Below are 19,009 nucleotides of genomic sequence, written 5' to 3' on the forward strand. Positions count from 1 at the left end.
TACAAATGAATGAATGGGAAGGGAAGGTTCTTTCATACAACTGAAGCCAACTAACAGATGCAGGAAGTCATCATTTGACAACCAACCACATTAATAATTGACTCAGTGAAGAATTATGAATGGGATGCTAATCTACTTGGTGAAAGGTTTTAAGAATAATAAGGAGCTATTTACCTGGTTTCAAAGTATCTTCCCACAGGTACTTATTAATTAGAAGGGGTAAACATTACTTTATTGTTGAGAACCTTGGCAGGCACCACCTAACCCAAATCATCAAAGTTAATGTTGCCAGAAACGGGATGGATTTGCAGAACATACGAAAAAGTAGAAAGAACTCCGCGTCACTGCTGTAACGTTCCTCCCAGTAACACCCTCCTTGAACCTAATCCTAAGAACACAGCAGACAAGTATCAGACAAATCGAGGGGCGGTCTGCAAAATGACCGATCTGCCCTCTTAAAAACAGTCAGTAACCATGAGCTACAGGCATACTCAGGAACTGCTCCAGATCAAGGGGACCAAAGGCACAGGACAACCAAATGTGGTGAATGGATCTGGATTTTCATCTGCCGTAAAGGACACTGTTTGGATAATAGCTGATGTATGAATAAAGTCTGTGGGGTAGATAACAGTACTGTATCAATGATAATTTCCTGGTTTGGATAATTGTGCTGTGGTTATGTGAGATTTTATTTTGAGGATACACCTACTGACCTATCTGGGGGCAAAGGGACATCTTGTCCACAGTGGTTAAAAATATGTATATGTGTGTGTGTATGTGGATTTTATTTGTGTGTATATTATATATATGTGCACACATGCACACTGGAGAGAGGAGAACACAGCACATGTAGTGAAGTGTTAACATCTGGGAACCTGGGTGTGGGATAGCTGGGAATTCTTTACACAGTCGACCCTGAACCACACGGGCGCTTTGGGACGCCAGCACTCTGTGCATGTGTAACTTAGTCATCCTTCTGTGTCCATGGTTCCTCTCTATCCCTGGTTCCACATCCGTGGATTCAACCAACCACAGATCGTGTGGTACTATATAGTTTTGCTACTGAAAAGAGAACCTGCCCTGTTTAAACCTATGCTGTTCAAGTGTCACTCGTCCTATTCTTGTGACTTTTCCTTAAGTTTGAATTTGGTCAAAACACACAAATGAAAATGAACGAACGAGTGGATGAGTGGACAAAGGCCCAGGGAGAATTTCAGCAGCATTCTTACGCTGAAATTGACAGGGTCACTGACAGCGGCGTACAGCGTGTGGTGGAGGGTGATGGAGGGTCTGCACCGGGCGGGTCCAAACCTCGCCACGTGGTCACTCACATTCTGCAGCGCCCATCTGCACACCGATGCCAGCCAAAGGTCACACCGAAGGTCAGTCACAGGGCAGGAAGCCACGGCAGGTCTGGATGTGTATTGCGTACGTTTTGCTATTGCTCTCAGTGTCTCTTGACCTGATTCTAGACTTGTAGTGTGTCACTCTCTTCAAGCAAAACAGCCGGCTCTATGTTTCGAGACGAGGTTTTCAATGTTGTCGCCTGCCACGCTGTGCTTGGTAATTACTGTTCCCTCCATTCCTCCTCCTGGTCTATATTACAGATGAATGTAGGTTTGATCACCTTTACCCAGACCATCACTCGGGGATGCAGGCAGAAGAGTAATGATAGTTTTACTATGCCAGACCCTGGGTCGATACATAATTAAATCATATTTTAATGGAACAGACATAAAAGGCAGAGAGATGGAAGCTGTACTTAGTTTTAAAATGAGAGCTCTGAAAGCAACGTAGCTCCAGCCTCCTACGGTTTTCTGCCCGAGATGATACATAGTTTTAACTATTATTCTCCTTTTTTCATTGCAACCCTTATATATTGACCTTGAGTGCTAACATCGTTGTGGATAAAAATTATGGCCTGGAGTTTATGATTTCTGCTGTTTTACTCGAGTCAGACACCTGTCTTCCTCTGCTACTGTGACCGGGTCTTTGAGATCAGTCCCGGGAAACGCCATCACACAATCTCCTGGAGAGATGGGCCCTTTAGAACCAGCGAGGCTCATCAGTCCACCCCGCGAGCACGACCAGGGCTCCCAAGGGCTTTAACTCTGGTTACTGCTACATACCGTCTAAGCAAAAAGACTTCTGGAGAGTAGGGGGTGAGGAGCAGAACAGAGGGAAAAGAGGAAAGTTGAACAGTATCTCTTTATCACAATAGATTCCTCTTTCAGTGTTTAAGTAGCCCTAAGACTGGAATATGGTTTGGAACTCCCCGGACAGCTTGTTTAATATTTTATTTCAGGACACCACCAATGAAGAGTCTGATTCACTATTTCTGAGAGAGGGTCCGGGAACCCACACTTTTTTTTACTTGCATTCCCTACATGCAAGGTAGCCCTGGCAGTAACACTTGAGAAAAGTTGTGTAGTTTTTGAGAAAATATCCAAAGCATGCAATAGGGGTTTGGTGGGGGGGTGCCTTATGTATACATGGATCAGATAGGCTTCCAAAACTGAGATACTGGTCAGGTTGAAATGCTCACTCTGTTAAGGCTTTGGATGACGCTACTATGGTTAAAAATGCACCTACATCCTCTTTCTCTAAGTAGCTCGGGTATGAATAAGGAAGGATGGGGGCTTGATTCACAGTAACTGGAAATAATGTTACAGGTCTGCAAGCCATTAAATGCCATTAGAGGGGGCGAGAGAGGAGCAGTGAGCACAGTGGATTACAAGACGCGGCGAGCACGAATCACTGAGGAGGGGAGCATATGGCTCTACTATTAAAGGGTTTAAAGAAGTGTGTCACCCACATGGTATTATCTGAAATAGGATCACAGGAAGGGAGTTGGCATGAGGGGGCTGCAGTGGGAGGGCAATTATGTACATGCTGGAACGAGAATTTGACTTTGCTGAAATTTGAGCAACGCCACACTGAGAGATTAAACTGTTTGCCTATGTTAAACGGCTTTCGTTTATACACACATTCATAGGGTGTTTACCAATTAATATACTAAAGGAATCACAAATCATGTGTAAATCACCAGTTCCTAGACACTGTTTAAAGCTCATCTTTCATGCAGTGTCGGCGTTTAGCTTTGTTTACTAGGAGGAGTGGAATAATGATGGCTCACAGAGAGTGCTTTAGGGTGAAGGATGGTGAGGGACAGGAGAAGAGTGTATCTGGGTGGCGGGCTGCTAGGACAGTGTTTGTATCTGCTAAGCTGTTGACTCACTTGCATTTTGAGTGGGGAAAACAGCCCTCTCCGGATGGACCTGAGCCCTGTTTCATAGAGTCATTTCATTTGGGGGATGGTAAAGGACCTAGGAGTCATCAGCCCACCACTGTGCGGATGAGGACACAGAAGGGCGTGGCATGGGGTGAAGGGACATGGCCAAAGCCACACTGACTTAGGACTGAGCTGGGACCGGGACCTCCTGTCCTGTTAGTGGTGGTGGTCCCGGGGACGTAGAGGGGGCAGTCAGTGGGAGGAACAGGTGTTCCCTGGGATAGGTTCCCCAAGCCCGGAGCGTCTAAGGAGTAATGCCGGCATGAAAGTTGCTGCGACTGTATTCACAGACTCTGGAGAGAGCTCTAGGAATGCAGGGCCTTGAGGTGGTGGAGTGGTCACAACAGGGGCTTGTGCTGTCTTCCTCTTACTGCTGTTCCACAAACTTACTGGCCTAAAACAACACACATTTGTAATGTTACAGTTCTGTAGGGAGAAGTCTCACAGGGCTAAAACAAGGGTGTCAGCAGGGCTGGGTTCCTTGGTTCCTTCCTGGGGTGCTGGAGGAGAATCCATCTCTGGCCTCCTCCAGCTGCTGGAGGCTGTCTGTATTCCTTGGCCGGAGGCCCCTTCTTCCATCAGTGAGCCAGCCGTGTACTGTCCTCCAGAGTCTGAATCTGAGCCTGGTGCTCCTGCCTTTCTCTTGCAAGGACCCCTCTGTGGGTCCGCCCACAGACCCAGGGTAGTCTCTCCCTCTCCAGGCCCTTAGCCTCGGTCCCACCTGCAAAGCCCCTTGGCCAAGGAAGGTCCATGTATTCACAGGCTCCGGGGACTAGGAGTGGACATCTCGGGGGCGCCATTCTTCTGTCTACCACTGGGGCTTTCACGGCTTGTTCGCTTTAAAGTTGGAACCTAGCGGCCCCTCTGCTGCTGCCTCCCGACCCACCCACTGCTGTCTGTCTCCCAGACAGCACACAGTTGGACTGAGGTGCTGGCTGACCTTTGGGTTATCTTCACGCTTCAGCCACAGAAGTTCACATGCAGAGTGAAGCTCTCTATCTGCATGTAACTTGATGGGGTCCTGGGAAGTTATTATGGTTTGTCTTCAAGACTGTAACCAAAGGAGTGAAGAGGTTGATCATCCACGTGTTCAAAGGGCTTGTCTTAGCACAGAGGGCAGCCTCAGTGTGGGCTGGTGTCTTCTCCCAGCATTTTTATTAGGCTGTAACTAACTGAAGTGGAAAGGATGATATATATTAAATATCTTAATAGGACAGGTTATTTCAACTTCCAGCATGGGTAATAAGAGAGATGGCACATACAAATAAAAGTAATTATAGTATGTGCTGTTCCTTTACAATGTGCAATCACATTGCACATGAACCAGTGGCTTTCTTATTGAATTACGGTGTCCCTTCCATTCAGATCTATTAACCACATTCACAAACCACTGTTACCTTGTCAATGGCATCTTTAAGTAAAGACGCCTCTGGACCACTCTAATCACTTTGCATTGTGAGCTCACATGGACTTCAAATGTCCTTTGATTAAAAATGACGGCAATTTTTCTTTATGTGTGTTTGTGGACCAAGGGGGTGTGAGGTGGAAGGAAGAGCATGGTAGGGGGAAATTCTTTCCAAAAAGAGCAGATCATAAAATGTCTACTCCCTCCCTCCTCTTTTCTCTTCCCTCTTTCTTTCACTATTTTTCCCTTCCCCTCCTTATTTTTTGGGGGTAATGGCATTATATTCTAACCTAAATGACTCTGTGAAGAAACCATTGTGATTTTACTGCAGAAAAGAGCACAATCTTCAGCTAAAGGTGCATTAACCCTTCTAGGCCATTAAGGTACCATTTGATAAATTGCCCCTTTTATTACACTGCGTGACACTGGTAGCCTGAAAGAATTAATGCGTTTCCCAAATGGCAGCAATTTACTCCCCTCTCACTAGCACGAGGAGCACCTTTGTCACTTCAGAGAGCCTCTCCTCCTCAGTGGTTCCCGATGCCTGTTACACAGTTAATTAATACCAGATCTCCTCAAAGGGAGAGCTATACACAGTCAATTTGATTCTTCCAATAAAAATTTCTAACACTCAGAGCAACAGACCAAATTCAAATCCACGACTGACCACTGAACAGAAATAGGGACAGGGTTAAAACGTTCATTGATATCCATCACTATCCAGCAAGGAAAGCCTGGAGCAGTAGACAGGGACAAAGCTTGTTCAGGGTGACCAAAGCACCTGGCCCAGCCTGACTGTTCATGATCTTCTAACCTAAACACCAGCTAACCCAGAGTCCACTGCCTGGATCCACAGGATAGGCCTCTACAGTATAAATCACGTGCTGGAATGTTACAAGAAACAGAGGTAGACTCAAAGAAACAGATAACAGGGTATTTGCTGTATCTTCAGAAAGATCTTGATTTTAGAGTGAACAGTTAATGTTTGCTATCACAGCATTCAATGTTCTTCTGAGTCTAAGAATCTGTTACCAGTGAAAAGGGAAGAACCCAGTATCACTGAGACAGAGCTCAAGCAAATTCCATGGACTTCAGAGACACTGTCGTCTTTGTAATTTAAAAAAAAAAAGACAGACAAAAGAAAAAAATAAAATATAGCATGTAGTTTGCACAGGACTTCTTATATGTAAAGTCACTTTATTGCCTTCATGTAAATCCTGGAATGCAGTTAGTAATATACAAAAGCTACAGATGATAAAGTGGAGGCTGAGAGAAAGAAAATGACTAGCTCAGAGCCACGCAGGCTGGACGCGGCAAGCGGCACCGGAACTCAGGCCTTCTAGATGCCTGGGCTGTCCTCACTGTATACTGTGTCATCTCATTTCTGATAATTCTTCATTTCTCGTGCAATGCCAACAACCAAATCTGTACTGCTTTCCTGACAAGTTACATCTGTCATCAGCTCACTGCAGGATTGGCAGATTCTTACCTCACAAGGAAGGGAAAGAAAACAAAGGGAGGCAGAAGATTCCATTGTGCATGAGGCATGCAAACATGCTCTGTGCCCAATATGACGACACCGCTGTTAAGTAGCATTGCTGTCACCTGCTCTGGCCAAAGCGCAACATGAGACTTCAATTCAGCAGTTGTCTTTTTTCTTGAATATACACATTATTTTCATCTTTTATTATTTTAATCAACTTTCTTCCCATCCCTTTTCTTGTAAGTGAAAGAGCAATGTTTATGCCCCAGAAAAAAAAAAAAATCCAGAGTTGCTCCCAGAGTAACTATTATCACAAACTCTCGGGTGACCTTCAGCTGGAAAATCTCTCTCTACTAATTAACCATCAGTTCCCAAGCCAGAATCATGGAAATTATCTTCAACTCCTTCATCTTTTTCACCCCACATTAACACACACACACACACACACACACGATCTTGCCGATGTCTTCCCCAAGTCTCTCTCTAAATTCCCTACTGACAGCAACGTGGAGATCAGAGAAAGGATTTAAAACATTCACATTTAGAGACAAGGGCACTCAAAAGCAGAGTGACTATAATTTTATTGTCCAAATTGAAACACGTTTGTGTGTGAAAAGGGGGACCATTAATAACTGTGCTAGGCAAAACAAAGCGTTTTTTTCCCTGTGCTCAGAAGGATGCTGGTATGATGAAGACTTGAACGTGCAACAGGGGCAGTGGAGATGAGGCAGAAGATAATATATTTCAAGTGTAAATATGACTGGGTCTCCTGAATCTAAAGCCTCATCAATCCCTTACCCATCAGGTCCACTGCAGTTTTCCTGAGACAGCAAACAATACATGGTCTAGTCTTTGTTTTCAGCCTCATTCCTTATCACTCTTCCTTTCACATTTTATTCTGATTTGCTTAGTTCCAAAATATGTGATGTGATTTACACCTTTGTGCCTTTGCACATTCTATTCCCTTTGAGTGGAATATCTTTTTACTGTCTTTCAGTTTTTAAGTCAGTTGTCATTTCCTCTCTGAAACCTCCCCTGAGCCTTTACATAGGGTTCATCCCTCCACTTCTGGCTAACATTTGTCTGTCTATATCACCACATACATCACACTGCAGTAGCATTTGTTTGAGTAACTGAATTTGCTTTCGGGATTTCATCCATGATGGTATTATTAAGTTATTCCCATTTTCCTAGTAGCAATGATTGTGTTTAGTGGAACTGTCCATGGTAGCAGGGTCTCTTGAAGACATTTCATTTTGATTCTGTGACTTTTCAGTAACATCTAGTTATTCAAATAGTTTGTTTTCAGGACTGATTTTTGTTCATTTAAAAATCTAAATCTTACATCTGATTCAGAATCTTACCCCCACCCCATGCACGTGGATGCATCTGTGTGCACACATTCATGCATACTTGCATGAACACACACAAGCTTCCAGATGCTGGATCTGGAGCAGACAACCTGCCCCCCTCACGCACCCCCTCTTCCCTGAGTTTGTCTGTGGCATCGGGATAGAAAGGGAGAAAGAAAACACCTTCTCCTTACTTAACTACTTGTGGCAAGGGGATGGTACTTTTTCTTGGATGGCTTCAAGGTTTCTTAGGATAGTCCTGAATGGATGCAGTATATATAGGGGATGACTCCACAAGGCCTCACTGACAGGGTGCAGGTGACTGGATTGCAAACAGCTGTCCCTATGCGTCTATTGTTCCTTGTGGGCTTCAGGTACACCTGCTCCCAGCTAGCAGCATCTTGACCTGCTCTCTGAGCCTCTGTACCTCACACTGAAGTGGCCCCTGGCAAACTTGTTTTCAATCTGTGGCTCTCAACTTCTGGCCAAGGTTCATCTTCTCTACCTCTTGGGAATATGGGGACCTGGAAATTATGGAAGACCTTTGTTGCCCCTTTCTCCTTGGAAAGCATGTCCTCTCTTCTCAAAGCTTTGTATTTTGTGTTCCCTGTTCCCTGGTAGCACTGAACAAGTCAATGAACACTGAGAAAGACAGGTATCAATATCCACTTCCTGCAGATGACCCACATTTTGTAACTAATTCTCCTGGGGCCACTTGCTTTGGCGAGCACAGGGACGGCCGTTTTTGATGCCTTTGCTCCTTCAAAGTGTGACTTGTTCTTTCTTCACATCCTAGTCTTATATCAATAGGGATGATGCATGATGTGTGCATGGAAGGGGGAGCAGCAGTGCCCGTTCTGATGAAATGATGCTTCTCAGCAGGTTCTGCAGGGTGGCAGGAAAACTAGCTTTGCTGTTTTAACTGGCACATCTCTGAAATTAGAATGTTGGGTATTTAGTTCATCTGTCTGTCCGTCTTTCTCTCTCCCTATCAGTTCTGTCCATTTCAGGAAGATAGAAAAGTCCACTGTGCCCCCAAACACCATCCTGCTACATATATAGAACCTCTTTCCTCCAACCAACATGTACACCAGAAAAAACCTTACATATATGGGGCCCTATTTTTCTTGGTCCGATACTAAATACATTTGGCAGTTAGTCATTGACTGAACTGAGCTCATAATATCAATTGTGAAAAATACTCTGAAAGACTTCACAACTCTTTCAGTGAGAAGGTGCAGTGACTTTTTTTTTTTTGCCGGAGCTGCTGGGGGATGACTTGAGATGAAACCTAGCAGGTAAGTTCTTCAAGCTGGAGAAGACAAATAGAGATGCAAATCAACTCAGAGGTTTTGGCCAGGTTCTCTCCCTGCAGCGATCTTCTGACCCGTCATCTGGTGTCAGGCTAGAGCCAAAGGCAGGGGCTCTTATTTTGAGCTCAAGAGGCAAGATTTCTGTTTGGGACCGCTACGCTAATTGCAGTAGCCTGATGGCAAGGGGTTCTTAGCTTCTGTGAAATCAGAGCGCCTGAAAGCCCCAGGAAAAGTGTATGCAGTTTCATATTTTGCTGTGATGAGTGGTTTTAGAATGGCCTCAAACGTCTGCTTTGACATAGAGTAGTTTACTAGAAACAGGTTCATTTCATTAAAATTCCATTTATACAATAGAATGGCCATTTGTATCCATGTTTTCTTTCTAGTCTTCTAGAAAGGAGGTCCTCCCAAACAGCCTAAGGACATTTCTGAGAGCCTGTATCCTCCATTAGGCATGGTACGTGAGCAAGTGTGTGTTTATAAGTCTGTTTTTGTGTGTGCTGTTCTTGCTACCATGGGGGAGAAGCCCCAGGAAGCCACTCCACAAGAGAAGCTTACACTGCAGGGCTGAGTTGTGAGCCTGTTACTGGAAAAGAAATTCTGTCTACTCCCTTCCATTTCAGAGCTATTACTTCTGTCTTCGGATTCTTGTATTTGGTCTCATTTCTCACTTGGCTAATGTTTCATAACACCGCCATGCGTACTTTCCCAATCTTTGCCCCAGTGTGTGCCCCCTGGGAAGACCATGCCATCTGATCAAAAACAGTGGTTGAAATAGCCCATCTGGGTTGAACCCAACTTCTAAAATGTGTCCTTTCTGTAAAGTCTTCAATAAGATTACTGATAGTTCCAATTCTAGTGTAAGCATTGGTCAGGAATATCCATATGGCAGTGTAATTGGAAAAAGAAATGAATGTTTGCATTTGGTTTCATTTTATTGCTTCTTAGAAGAAAGCTCCATATAATACTGTTCTGGTCCAGTTCTCTGCTAACTAGGGGGTAGGGAGGGTGCAGAGAGCTGGGAGACAGGTACTAGGAAGACAGTGCTACATCTACATTTTTTAAATTGGACTGTTATTTTATTCTATTTATATACTTACTGAAGTATAGTCAGTTTACAGTGTGTCAATTTCTGGTGTACAGCTTAATGCTTCAGTCATACATAAGCATACATAGATTCGCTTTCATATTTTTTACCATAAGTTACTACAAGATATTGAATATAGTTTATATCATTTTCTTATTGTGGTTATGTGGAGTAGGTCTCTGAAAGAAGACAACTGATTTTTTTATCCTCTTGTTAAACACTTAAAAGAAATTTAACCATTTTGAGCTTTAGTTTTTTTTTAATTGAAATATAGTTGATTTACAATGTTTTGTTAATGTCTGGTGTACCGCATACTGATTTAGTTATACATACAAATATCCCTTTTCATAGTCTTTTTCATTATAGGCTATTACGAGGTATTGAATATAGTTCCCTGGGAGGAGAAACTGGCTCTTTATTTTATATATAGTAGTTAGCATCTGCAAATCTCAACTCCCAGTTTATCCCTCCACCCCTCCCTTTCCCCTCTGGTCACCATAAGTTTGTTCTCTATATCTGTGAGTCTGTTTCTGTTTTGTAAATAAGTTCATTTGTCTCATTTTTTTTTTAGATTCTGCATATAAGTGATGGTATTTTTCTTTCCCTTTCTGGCTTCACTTAGAATGACATTCTCCAGGTCCATCCATGTTGCTGCAAATGGCATTATTTTATTATTTTTATGGCTGAGTAGTATTCCATTGCATAAATATACCACAACATCTTTATTCAGTCATCTGTCAATGGACATTTAAGCTGTTTCCATGTCTTGGCTATTGGAAATGGTGCTGCTATGAACACTGGAGTGCATGTATCTTTTCGAATTAGGGTTCCCTCTGAATATATGCCTAGGAGTGGGATTGCTGGATCATATGGTGAGTCTATTTTTAGCTTTTTGAGGAATCTCCATACTATTTTCCATAATGGCTCCACCCTACCAACAGTGTAGGAAGGTTCCGCTTTTCTCCATATCCTTCCCAGCATTTATCATTGTGGACTTTTAACGATGGCCATTCTGACTGGTGTGAGGTGATACCTCATTATACATAGTTTTTATCTATGATAATCTTCTGATAATCAGTGATATTGAGCATTTTTCCATGTGCCTATCGGCCATTTGTATGTCTTCACTGGAGAAATGTTTAACACCTTAATTTAATAAAGTTATCAAAACCTGTTTAGAAAGGACAAAAAATGTCCTGCCTCTCAAAAGCTCCTAAAGAAAAGTTAAAAGGAAAAGACCCCAAAATCTTTCAAAGTCTGGGGAAGGAGACAGGCATCCTGAGAACGGCTACTGCTGGCTTCCTGCTCTACCAGGCCTGCAGTCAAGGAGGCCACGTTTGGCACTGAGCCAACTGCTTAAATACCCTTAATCCAGGGGAAGCCCAAGGGCTTGTCACCAGCAGATAGTGCTGACAGCCCCAAGTTTATGCCATTGCCTTCCTGTGAGGCTTCTCTAGTTCCTGTCCCTGTGATGTCATGAAGCATCCTCTATTTTGTGAATGGAGCAGTGCATGAACCCTAACTCTTCCTTCTGTCTGCAGAAGGCTTGGGGTAGAGTTGGAAGGAAGCTGCTTAAGACAATAGCCTAGCATCAGAGTGACCTCAAAATGGAGAAGATGCCTGGATTTGATACATGCACCCCATGTTCATAGCAGCACTATTTACAGTAGCCAAGACATGGAAGCAATCCAAATGTCTATCAACAGATGAATAAAGAAGCAATGGAATATTTACTCAGCCATTTAAAAAGAATGAAATAATGCCATTTGCAGCAACATGGATGGACTTAAATACTATCATACTAAGTGAAGTCAGTCAGAAAGAGAAAGACATCTTATGTATGAAATCTAAAAAATTTTACAAATTTACAAAACAGAAACAGACTCCAGACCTAGAAGACAAACTTATGGTTTAAAGGGAAGTGGGGAGGGATAAATTTGCAGTATGGGATTAATAGATACACACTACTATATACAAAATATATAAGCAACAAGGATTTACTATGTAGCATAGGCAACTATATTTAGTATCTTAAAATAACCTGTAATGGAAAAGAATCTGAAAAAGAATATATATATAAACTGAACCACTTTGCTATATATCTGAAACTTACAAAACATTTTAAATCAACTATACTTCAGTAATAAATAAAAATTTTAAAAATGCCTGGATTTACCCATTTTTAAAGACTCCTCTTTCGTGTGCCACCCCTGATACCATATAGACACTGGAAAATGGAACCTGGAGTTGGAAATCATTGAATCACAGCCCTTTCTTTGATTTCTACTGATCTTTTAGAGTCAGCTCAAGTGACCTCTCCTAGAAGCCACCCTCCTCACTACCCACTGTAAATCTACCCTTAGAATAGATTAAAGGCTTCCTCTACTTTTCCATTGCTTTCTGTGAAATCCTCTGTTGCAGGGTACTTCCATATTGAATTACAAAGTTATTACTGTCTTCCCAAAATCTGGGCCCCTCTGTGTCATGGTGTTTCCATTGTTATGTATAAGCCCTGTCTCACCAGACTCAAGAATAATATGCCTAATTATGACAAAGTGGGGACTGTGACACAAATACATTATTAGTCAGAAACTTTTGGTGCCTAATCCTGCTACAACCTAAGACAAACCTACTTAACTTGGTCTTAATTTTCAAATCTATAAAAGCAGGATAATTACATTATTTACCATCTAAGATTAATATAAGGATGAAAAGATATACTGTAGGCAGAATAGTTAATCAAATATAAAAGTATCAATTGGGTTTTCTTCTTTTATCATCTTTGAAACCCTTGTCTCACTGTATACCATGCAGTGCCACTATGTCCCTATAACGTAGGTACCTACTATTATTTTTCAGATGAGGACAGAGTCAAAGAGTTTCATTAACTTAAGTATGAACCCAGGGCTCAGATGCCTGAGCCCACACCCTCATCCACTGAGTGCAAATGTCTCCTAAGATTGAGCATTGGAATGAGACCTGTTCCCAGGCTTTCTTCTTTCAACTGTAATGTAACAGCAGCAACTTTACCCCTACAGACTTCTACGAAATGTTCAACTTGATCCTGCCTTCCCGCCTTGCCTGATTCTCGGTGCTTTTATGGATCAACCAGAGGATGCTGCTTTACAGGGGCCAAGTGTTGGAACGCAGCATCAGAGAGCTGTTTCCTTAAGGCCTCCCACACCAAGGAGCGGTGGCATCTTTAGTCCTTGGGCACTGCAACTGGAGGCAGATATCCTGAAGTCAAATCCCAGCTCAGCCAGTAAGTCACATACCCTTGAAAAGCAAACTTGCTTCTTGGAATCTTCACCTTTTAGATTTTTTTTCCCCTCTTCTCTAAAACTGGTATAAACCCCTCTTCTTTTGAACATCACTGGGGAATTTAAATGAGTGAAATGCATGTGAAAGCACTTTGCGAGTTATATGAAAACAGAGGTAAGTAATTATTACATTTCCAAGGCTGCAACCCTTCTAGTGAACCATTTGATAATATGTATATATGTACCAAAAGGTAATAGTTATTAATTTCTTCAGCATTGTAACCAACCAAAGGTCCAGACTGCTAGAGGAGGTTAGAAAGGATTCATTAACATAGCTGTTCAAGTCTGAAAGTGTAGACAGAGCATGGACATTGAGGAAGTGAAGTGACATTTCACTTTAGTGGAAAGTACAGTGTCCTCTTGGAGGCTTCCCAGGAAATAAAGTAGGATGTCCCAAGAGAGACAGGGCACGTTTAATTCAGACAATAACCAACCTCACTTAAAACTTACCAAAATATTAAATATATCCATCTGAGACTATTTGAACACAGGAGGTTGTTTTGAGTCTGTGGTACAGAATTTAGATCAATAATACCAGTTACAGTTTCCCCCAATCATTGTAGCTGGGAAAGGAGCAATAGAAATGTATTGACAGAAAAAAATTCACCAGACTTTAACCACGGCAGGAAGGTGCTGTTGGGCAGATCTCACTGTCGTTCTCTGGATAGAGAGGTGATGGAGAGCTGGAAAAGCCAATTCTCACACGTGTGACGGGTCTAGAGGCAAAGACAGAAGAGCCTCTCCAGTGCTGGTCCAGCTCTATGAACTCTGAGGAGATATTGAGCTTGTGCTCAGAATAAGGTCTAAGATGAAAATGGGTTTTCAAGTGACCTTACAAATAAAAGATGACACCAAATAGCCCTTATCAGCAGTCTTCTGATTAATCACAGGATTAGAAGCAGGACTCAGATCCAAGCAGCCTCATAGCAGGGATAAAATTCACCTGAGCTTGACAAAAGTAGCTGGAAGGCATTTGCTATTTTTAGTGTTTCTGTAAGTATAGAGTTTGGAGAGTTTGGACCTCCTCAAAACGGCGTGAGAATAGCCACAGAAGCCACGTGGGCTGCAGCTCAGTGGCCAGACATTTCCTTGAGAGACAGGAACATCTGGGAAGGTTTCAGTAACATGGAAAAATAGAGAGGAACACACACACCTGAGTATTGGATGAACTGTTCTTGTTTCCCTCCACCTTCCTAGGCAGCAGCAGTGAACCTGCACCTTAGATGTGGATGGATAAACCAAACTGATTAACGTGGAACTTAAAAAACTTAGCAGAGGGTGACTACATGAGGCCAAACCTGTTTTTCAAAGTCTGTGTGGGCTCTGGTGAATTTTTGTGTATTTCTTCTTTCACAACTGCATGCTTTCCCAAGCGATATTTCCCCCATTTTTGAGCCATTTTTCTAAGTCTCTGTATGTTTGATGCCTTAGAACACATTCTAGCTCTGCCCTCCTATGAAGCTTCTAGTAAGAGATAAGCATTGAGATGAGTTGTGTATTAGGTGCCTCTGAAAATGTGAACTAGCCCCTAGCTTGGTTCTCACCTAATGGGGGTGGAAGACCCTGGGATGGGTTTGAGAGAAAGAAGCTGAATCTGTAGGCTCAGTGGACTGAGGACCACACAGGGAGCAGGACACAGTGGGGAGGGTTTGTAGAAGGCCATGAATTTCAGGCAAGGTTGACTGGATTCTGCCTCAAACTTGATTTAAGGATGATGAATTTAAGAGGAAATGGGTAACTGAACATAAACTCAATTTGAAACAGGTACAGTTTCTTACACAAATCAACCAAAGAGAAAAAACGAGATGACTTATCATCCAGAGACCTTCAATTGTAGGTCTGCTTAATTGAGATTTTGAATAAGACCTCTGTGTGCCTTGGTTTTCCCCTATCAGCCAAGTGGAGATGTTGAAACACTACTAGTATGTTTCCAGGTGAAAGATCCAGGTCTATGGGACGGAGGGAATGTATTAGGAGCACCCGCCTTACCCACAAACCCTCTACGAGCCTCAAAGCCAGCCAGCTAGCGGAGCCTTTCTTACCTTTTCCTCAGGTCCTGTGGAGCAGAAAGTTAAAACCACTGGGTACCAACAAATCCTCTTCCAGAGATAGCTATCAAAATCTGCTCGAACCATCTGTTTCTCTGACTGTTTTTCCTTTCACTGTGGGTTTTTTTTTTTTTTTTTTGCTAACAAAATCTATTCTAAAATAACCAAGATGTTATGACTGAAAATGCCAGAGGTATAGATCCAGTTTATGAGAGAAATTGCTTTCTCAAGAGGAGTTCGGTTTATCTCGTGTGGAGGAAGGCAACATTTCCACAAATACAGTCGCGCTGGGAAAATAACCAACTACTTTCATTAAAAGAGTATGCGACAAGATTTGTATTTGTTCCCGTAATTGAATTTAATGCTGCTGAAATTTGTCAGACCTGAAAGCTACTGAAGCGTAGACTTTTTTTCTTTGAGAAAAATTGCTTAAGCAATTGTCTCTCGGCCTTCCAGCAGGTCTGCTGTTGATGGTAAAAGGTCACAGGTCAGTCCTCTCTGCATCGGCATAATGCGTAGCACCATGGAGTGCCTCTGGGCATGATCTTTTTTTCTTTTGAGAGGAAGGCCCTGGGAGGCAGTCAGTGTTTGTGGAGAGGCCTTGACTGACTTGCCAACCACTCTACTGGTTTACATTTGGTGTCTAGATGTTGGTGACCTGGATTAGTACCTACAGATGGACAGCCAGAAGTTTTACAATTGGTTTTTTCCTCTGTACAATCAAGTAGCTTACTCTCTCACCTACACACCTCCATGTCACGTTATCTTAATAACTTAGTCTTTTTTTTGCACAAGTTCCCTTTCATATTTAAGATGTCATTAACATGCCATCCTTCTCTATCTCTTACCTGGGTTCACCTTGGTTGATGGACATGTAAATCTCCCAAGAATTCTCCTCTGGGATGGCGCCATGGGGGATGAGTAAACTCACTCCTAAAACAGAAAAAGCCAAGAGGTTAGTGGTGGATTCCCCCAACATCTTGAAGCCCCTCGGTTGAGCACCTTACAAATGCTCTCAAAGAGAGAAGGTCTCAGAGCAGTTTATGAACTCCCAAGCCTGGCAAAGATTATATATAAAGTCCAAAATGATGACAAAGAAGTGACATAAAGAAGGGCATATTATTCAATTGTGTACTCAAATGAGATTTTTATTTAAAGTCTTCCCAGCATTTTTAAATTCTCTTGTAAGATGGGGTGTGAGACCAGGCACTATCAAACATACCTGGGCACATAAGCATCTCTCAGCCTATCAGTTAACCGGCTCTAAAAGTTAAATGTGTATTTCTCTATTGTGTCTCGATCCATTCATTTCCTGAAAAGGTATCTGGGATAATGGGTGAGCCCTCTAACATGTTGCCGGAGCCTGCTATATGTAATTACCTTCCAAATGGTGCACCTTGAAGTCAGTTTAGGGAGGTGACCAGAGGAATGGTATATTTTGTCAAGAGAATAGGAGAAGGAAAAAGCACGAATAAGCTTAGGAACTTATATGTTATTGTATAGCCACTCTTTGGCCCTATATTTGTAAACAGAAGGTAGAAAAGGTTAAGGTTAAAGATGACTTAACCATATTTCTATCAACGTCAAGTTGCAAAAAAACCGCAGTAACCTTACTTCAGTAAAACCATATAACCAAGGCAAGGAGGGCACAGGAAGTCACCTGGCACTGCATCTGAGAATTCCCCTTTCCTCCTGAATGCTGTGAAGTAAACATTTCACTTTGGCCAAGAGCAAAGAGTCCAGAGAGGGCAGAGATTCTTTCACGAACCTTCTTGTTTATCAAAAGAAACGAAATAGAGACCCAGTAAGATCTCTACAAAATACAATTTCGGGGGACCCTCCCTTTCTTTGAATAATACAGGGTTCACTTTTTTTTTCTCCTTTCCTTCTGGCTAACGGAATCACACAAGAAGCTTTCAGGTTGCTGATAATTTAAATCTAGAGCTGGCAGGCTTACCGGTCCCCTTCTACGTGCCTGTTTGCGGCTACAGAGTCAAAGAATGCAGAACAAGTGAGTCGGAGACAGCGGAGTAGAGACTCCCAGCTCGCCCTCTTTCACAAATACACCAAGAATTACATCTACAAACCCAACAGATCGCACAGAACACCTACTGAACTCTGGAAAAGTGTCTCTTAGAGGCTTCAAAATACAGGAGGATTGTCACAAAATCCGGTAAGAAAAAAAAGGAAAAAAGACGGGTGCAGGACTGGTCCTGCAAGGAGGGGCAGCAGAGGAAGAAAGGCACCCTCACACCAGGATGCCCCCTCTCCAGCCGGGAGGCCAATGGGGACAAAAGTGGAGCTTCCGAAGCTTGGAGGAGAAAGTGGCAACCACTTGGCAGACAGAACTAAGGGAAACTGACACCGACTGTCCCTGTGACCCCCGGCCCTAGATGCAAGCCAGCAAGGATGAGCCCCGACTGGCTGCTGGAGATGGGTGAGGAGCCCAGGCAGCCTCAGGGGACTGGAGGACGGTGTGAGCTCTGGCTGGGGCGGTGTGCGGGACAAAACAGCCTTGGACTCCCCCCATAAAAAAGCACCACTATTGGGGTGTGTGTCGGGGAGGGGGGAGGGACACACTGTAGCCGTACCATTGTTGTGTTCCTGCGGGAAGAGCGGTGGGGCTTGGTCATAGCCATCACTGCTGCATGGAGCAGGTGCTGGGAACTGAATCCATATCCAGCGCCCTGCAACTTCACAGGCCAGACTGAGATTTGATTATAGCCCCAGGTAGAGAGGGTGGATTTGCGCTCTCTGGACCCTGGCCTCTGGGACGTACAGGCAGTGAGCAGAGTTCTGGCCCACTCGGCAGGGGTGGGTATTTACAACAGGCGGCATACCAGACAACACACAGAGGCAGGGCTGGGGTCTGTGCCCCTAGCTGTGGCGCACCCCAGGTTCAGGTTCTTCTGGCTCCACCAGAGAAGGTGGCCGACATTCCCACAGCTAAGGCAGGGACAAAGGCAGTGTCAACAAAGAGTACTTTGTAAGGCCGCATAACAAGTGACAGACCACCACCGAGGACACTTCCCAGCTGAAGCACTCCAAACCTGCCTACCACACACCACAGCTCAGAAACGGGTCTAGAAGCTTCTATTCCAGCATCAGGGGAGCAGACCCAGCCCCAGTCAAGGCCATGACAACTACAGAACAGAAAAGGAGGCCCCGCTCAACACCAACCACACCCTCAGTCAAAGGGACAACAGCCAACTCATGGAAGATGTGGCAACCACACATAGTAACAGCCGTGGCAACCACACATAGTAACAGCCATTGCAACAAAACTATTAGATGCACCCAGTCTACACAGGAGCACTCCCACTTTAAATAGAAGCAGCCCTTCAAGACCACAGTAGATAACTGATGCTCCTAAATCCACAGAGCCAGAGAAATACAAGTAAACTGAAGAAGCAGACCTATTCCCAATTAAAAGAACAAGAGAAATCCCCTGAAAGAATGATCAGTGAAATAGACCTCAATAGTCTACGAGATCATGACTTCAAAAAGGGGGTGATCAAAGCACTGGAGGAACTAAAAGAGACTATGAATAGAAACAGAATACTATAAAAAGGAAACTGAAACTATCAAGAAGAGCCAATTAAAAACAAAACTCAATGGCTGAGATAAGAGCTGAGCTAAAGGCAGTCAAAAGCAGACTAGATAATGCAGAGGAACAAATCAGTGACTTAGAAGACCAATGCAAATAAAA

The 19,009-nt window shown here is 43.3% G+C and overlaps 1 protein-coding gene across 7 annotated transcripts in view; it reads right to left on the reverse strand.

The window, feature by feature from the left end:
• Positions 1 to 19,009, reverse strand: part of UNC5D (unc-5 netrin receptor D) — a 494,738-nt gene that overhangs the window by 47,349 nt on the left and 428,380 nt on the right. For all 7 annotated transcript variants that reach the window (XM_031440128.2, XM_031440127.2, XM_031440126.2 and 4 more), the window contains one exon: positions 16,149 to 16,233. In XM_031440128.2, coding sequence (XP_031295988.1) covers positions 16,149 to 16,233 — 85 coding nt within the window. The remainder of the gene's footprint in view (positions 1 to 16,148; positions 16,234 to 19,009) is intronic.

Source organism: Camelus dromedarius, chromosome 22, assembly GCF_036321535.1.
Source record: "Camelus dromedarius isolate mCamDro1 chromosome 22, mCamDro1.pat, whole genome shotgun sequence".
In the NCBI taxonomy this organism is placed as follows: Eukaryota; Metazoa; Chordata; class Mammalia; order Artiodactyla; family Camelidae; genus Camelus; species Camelus dromedarius.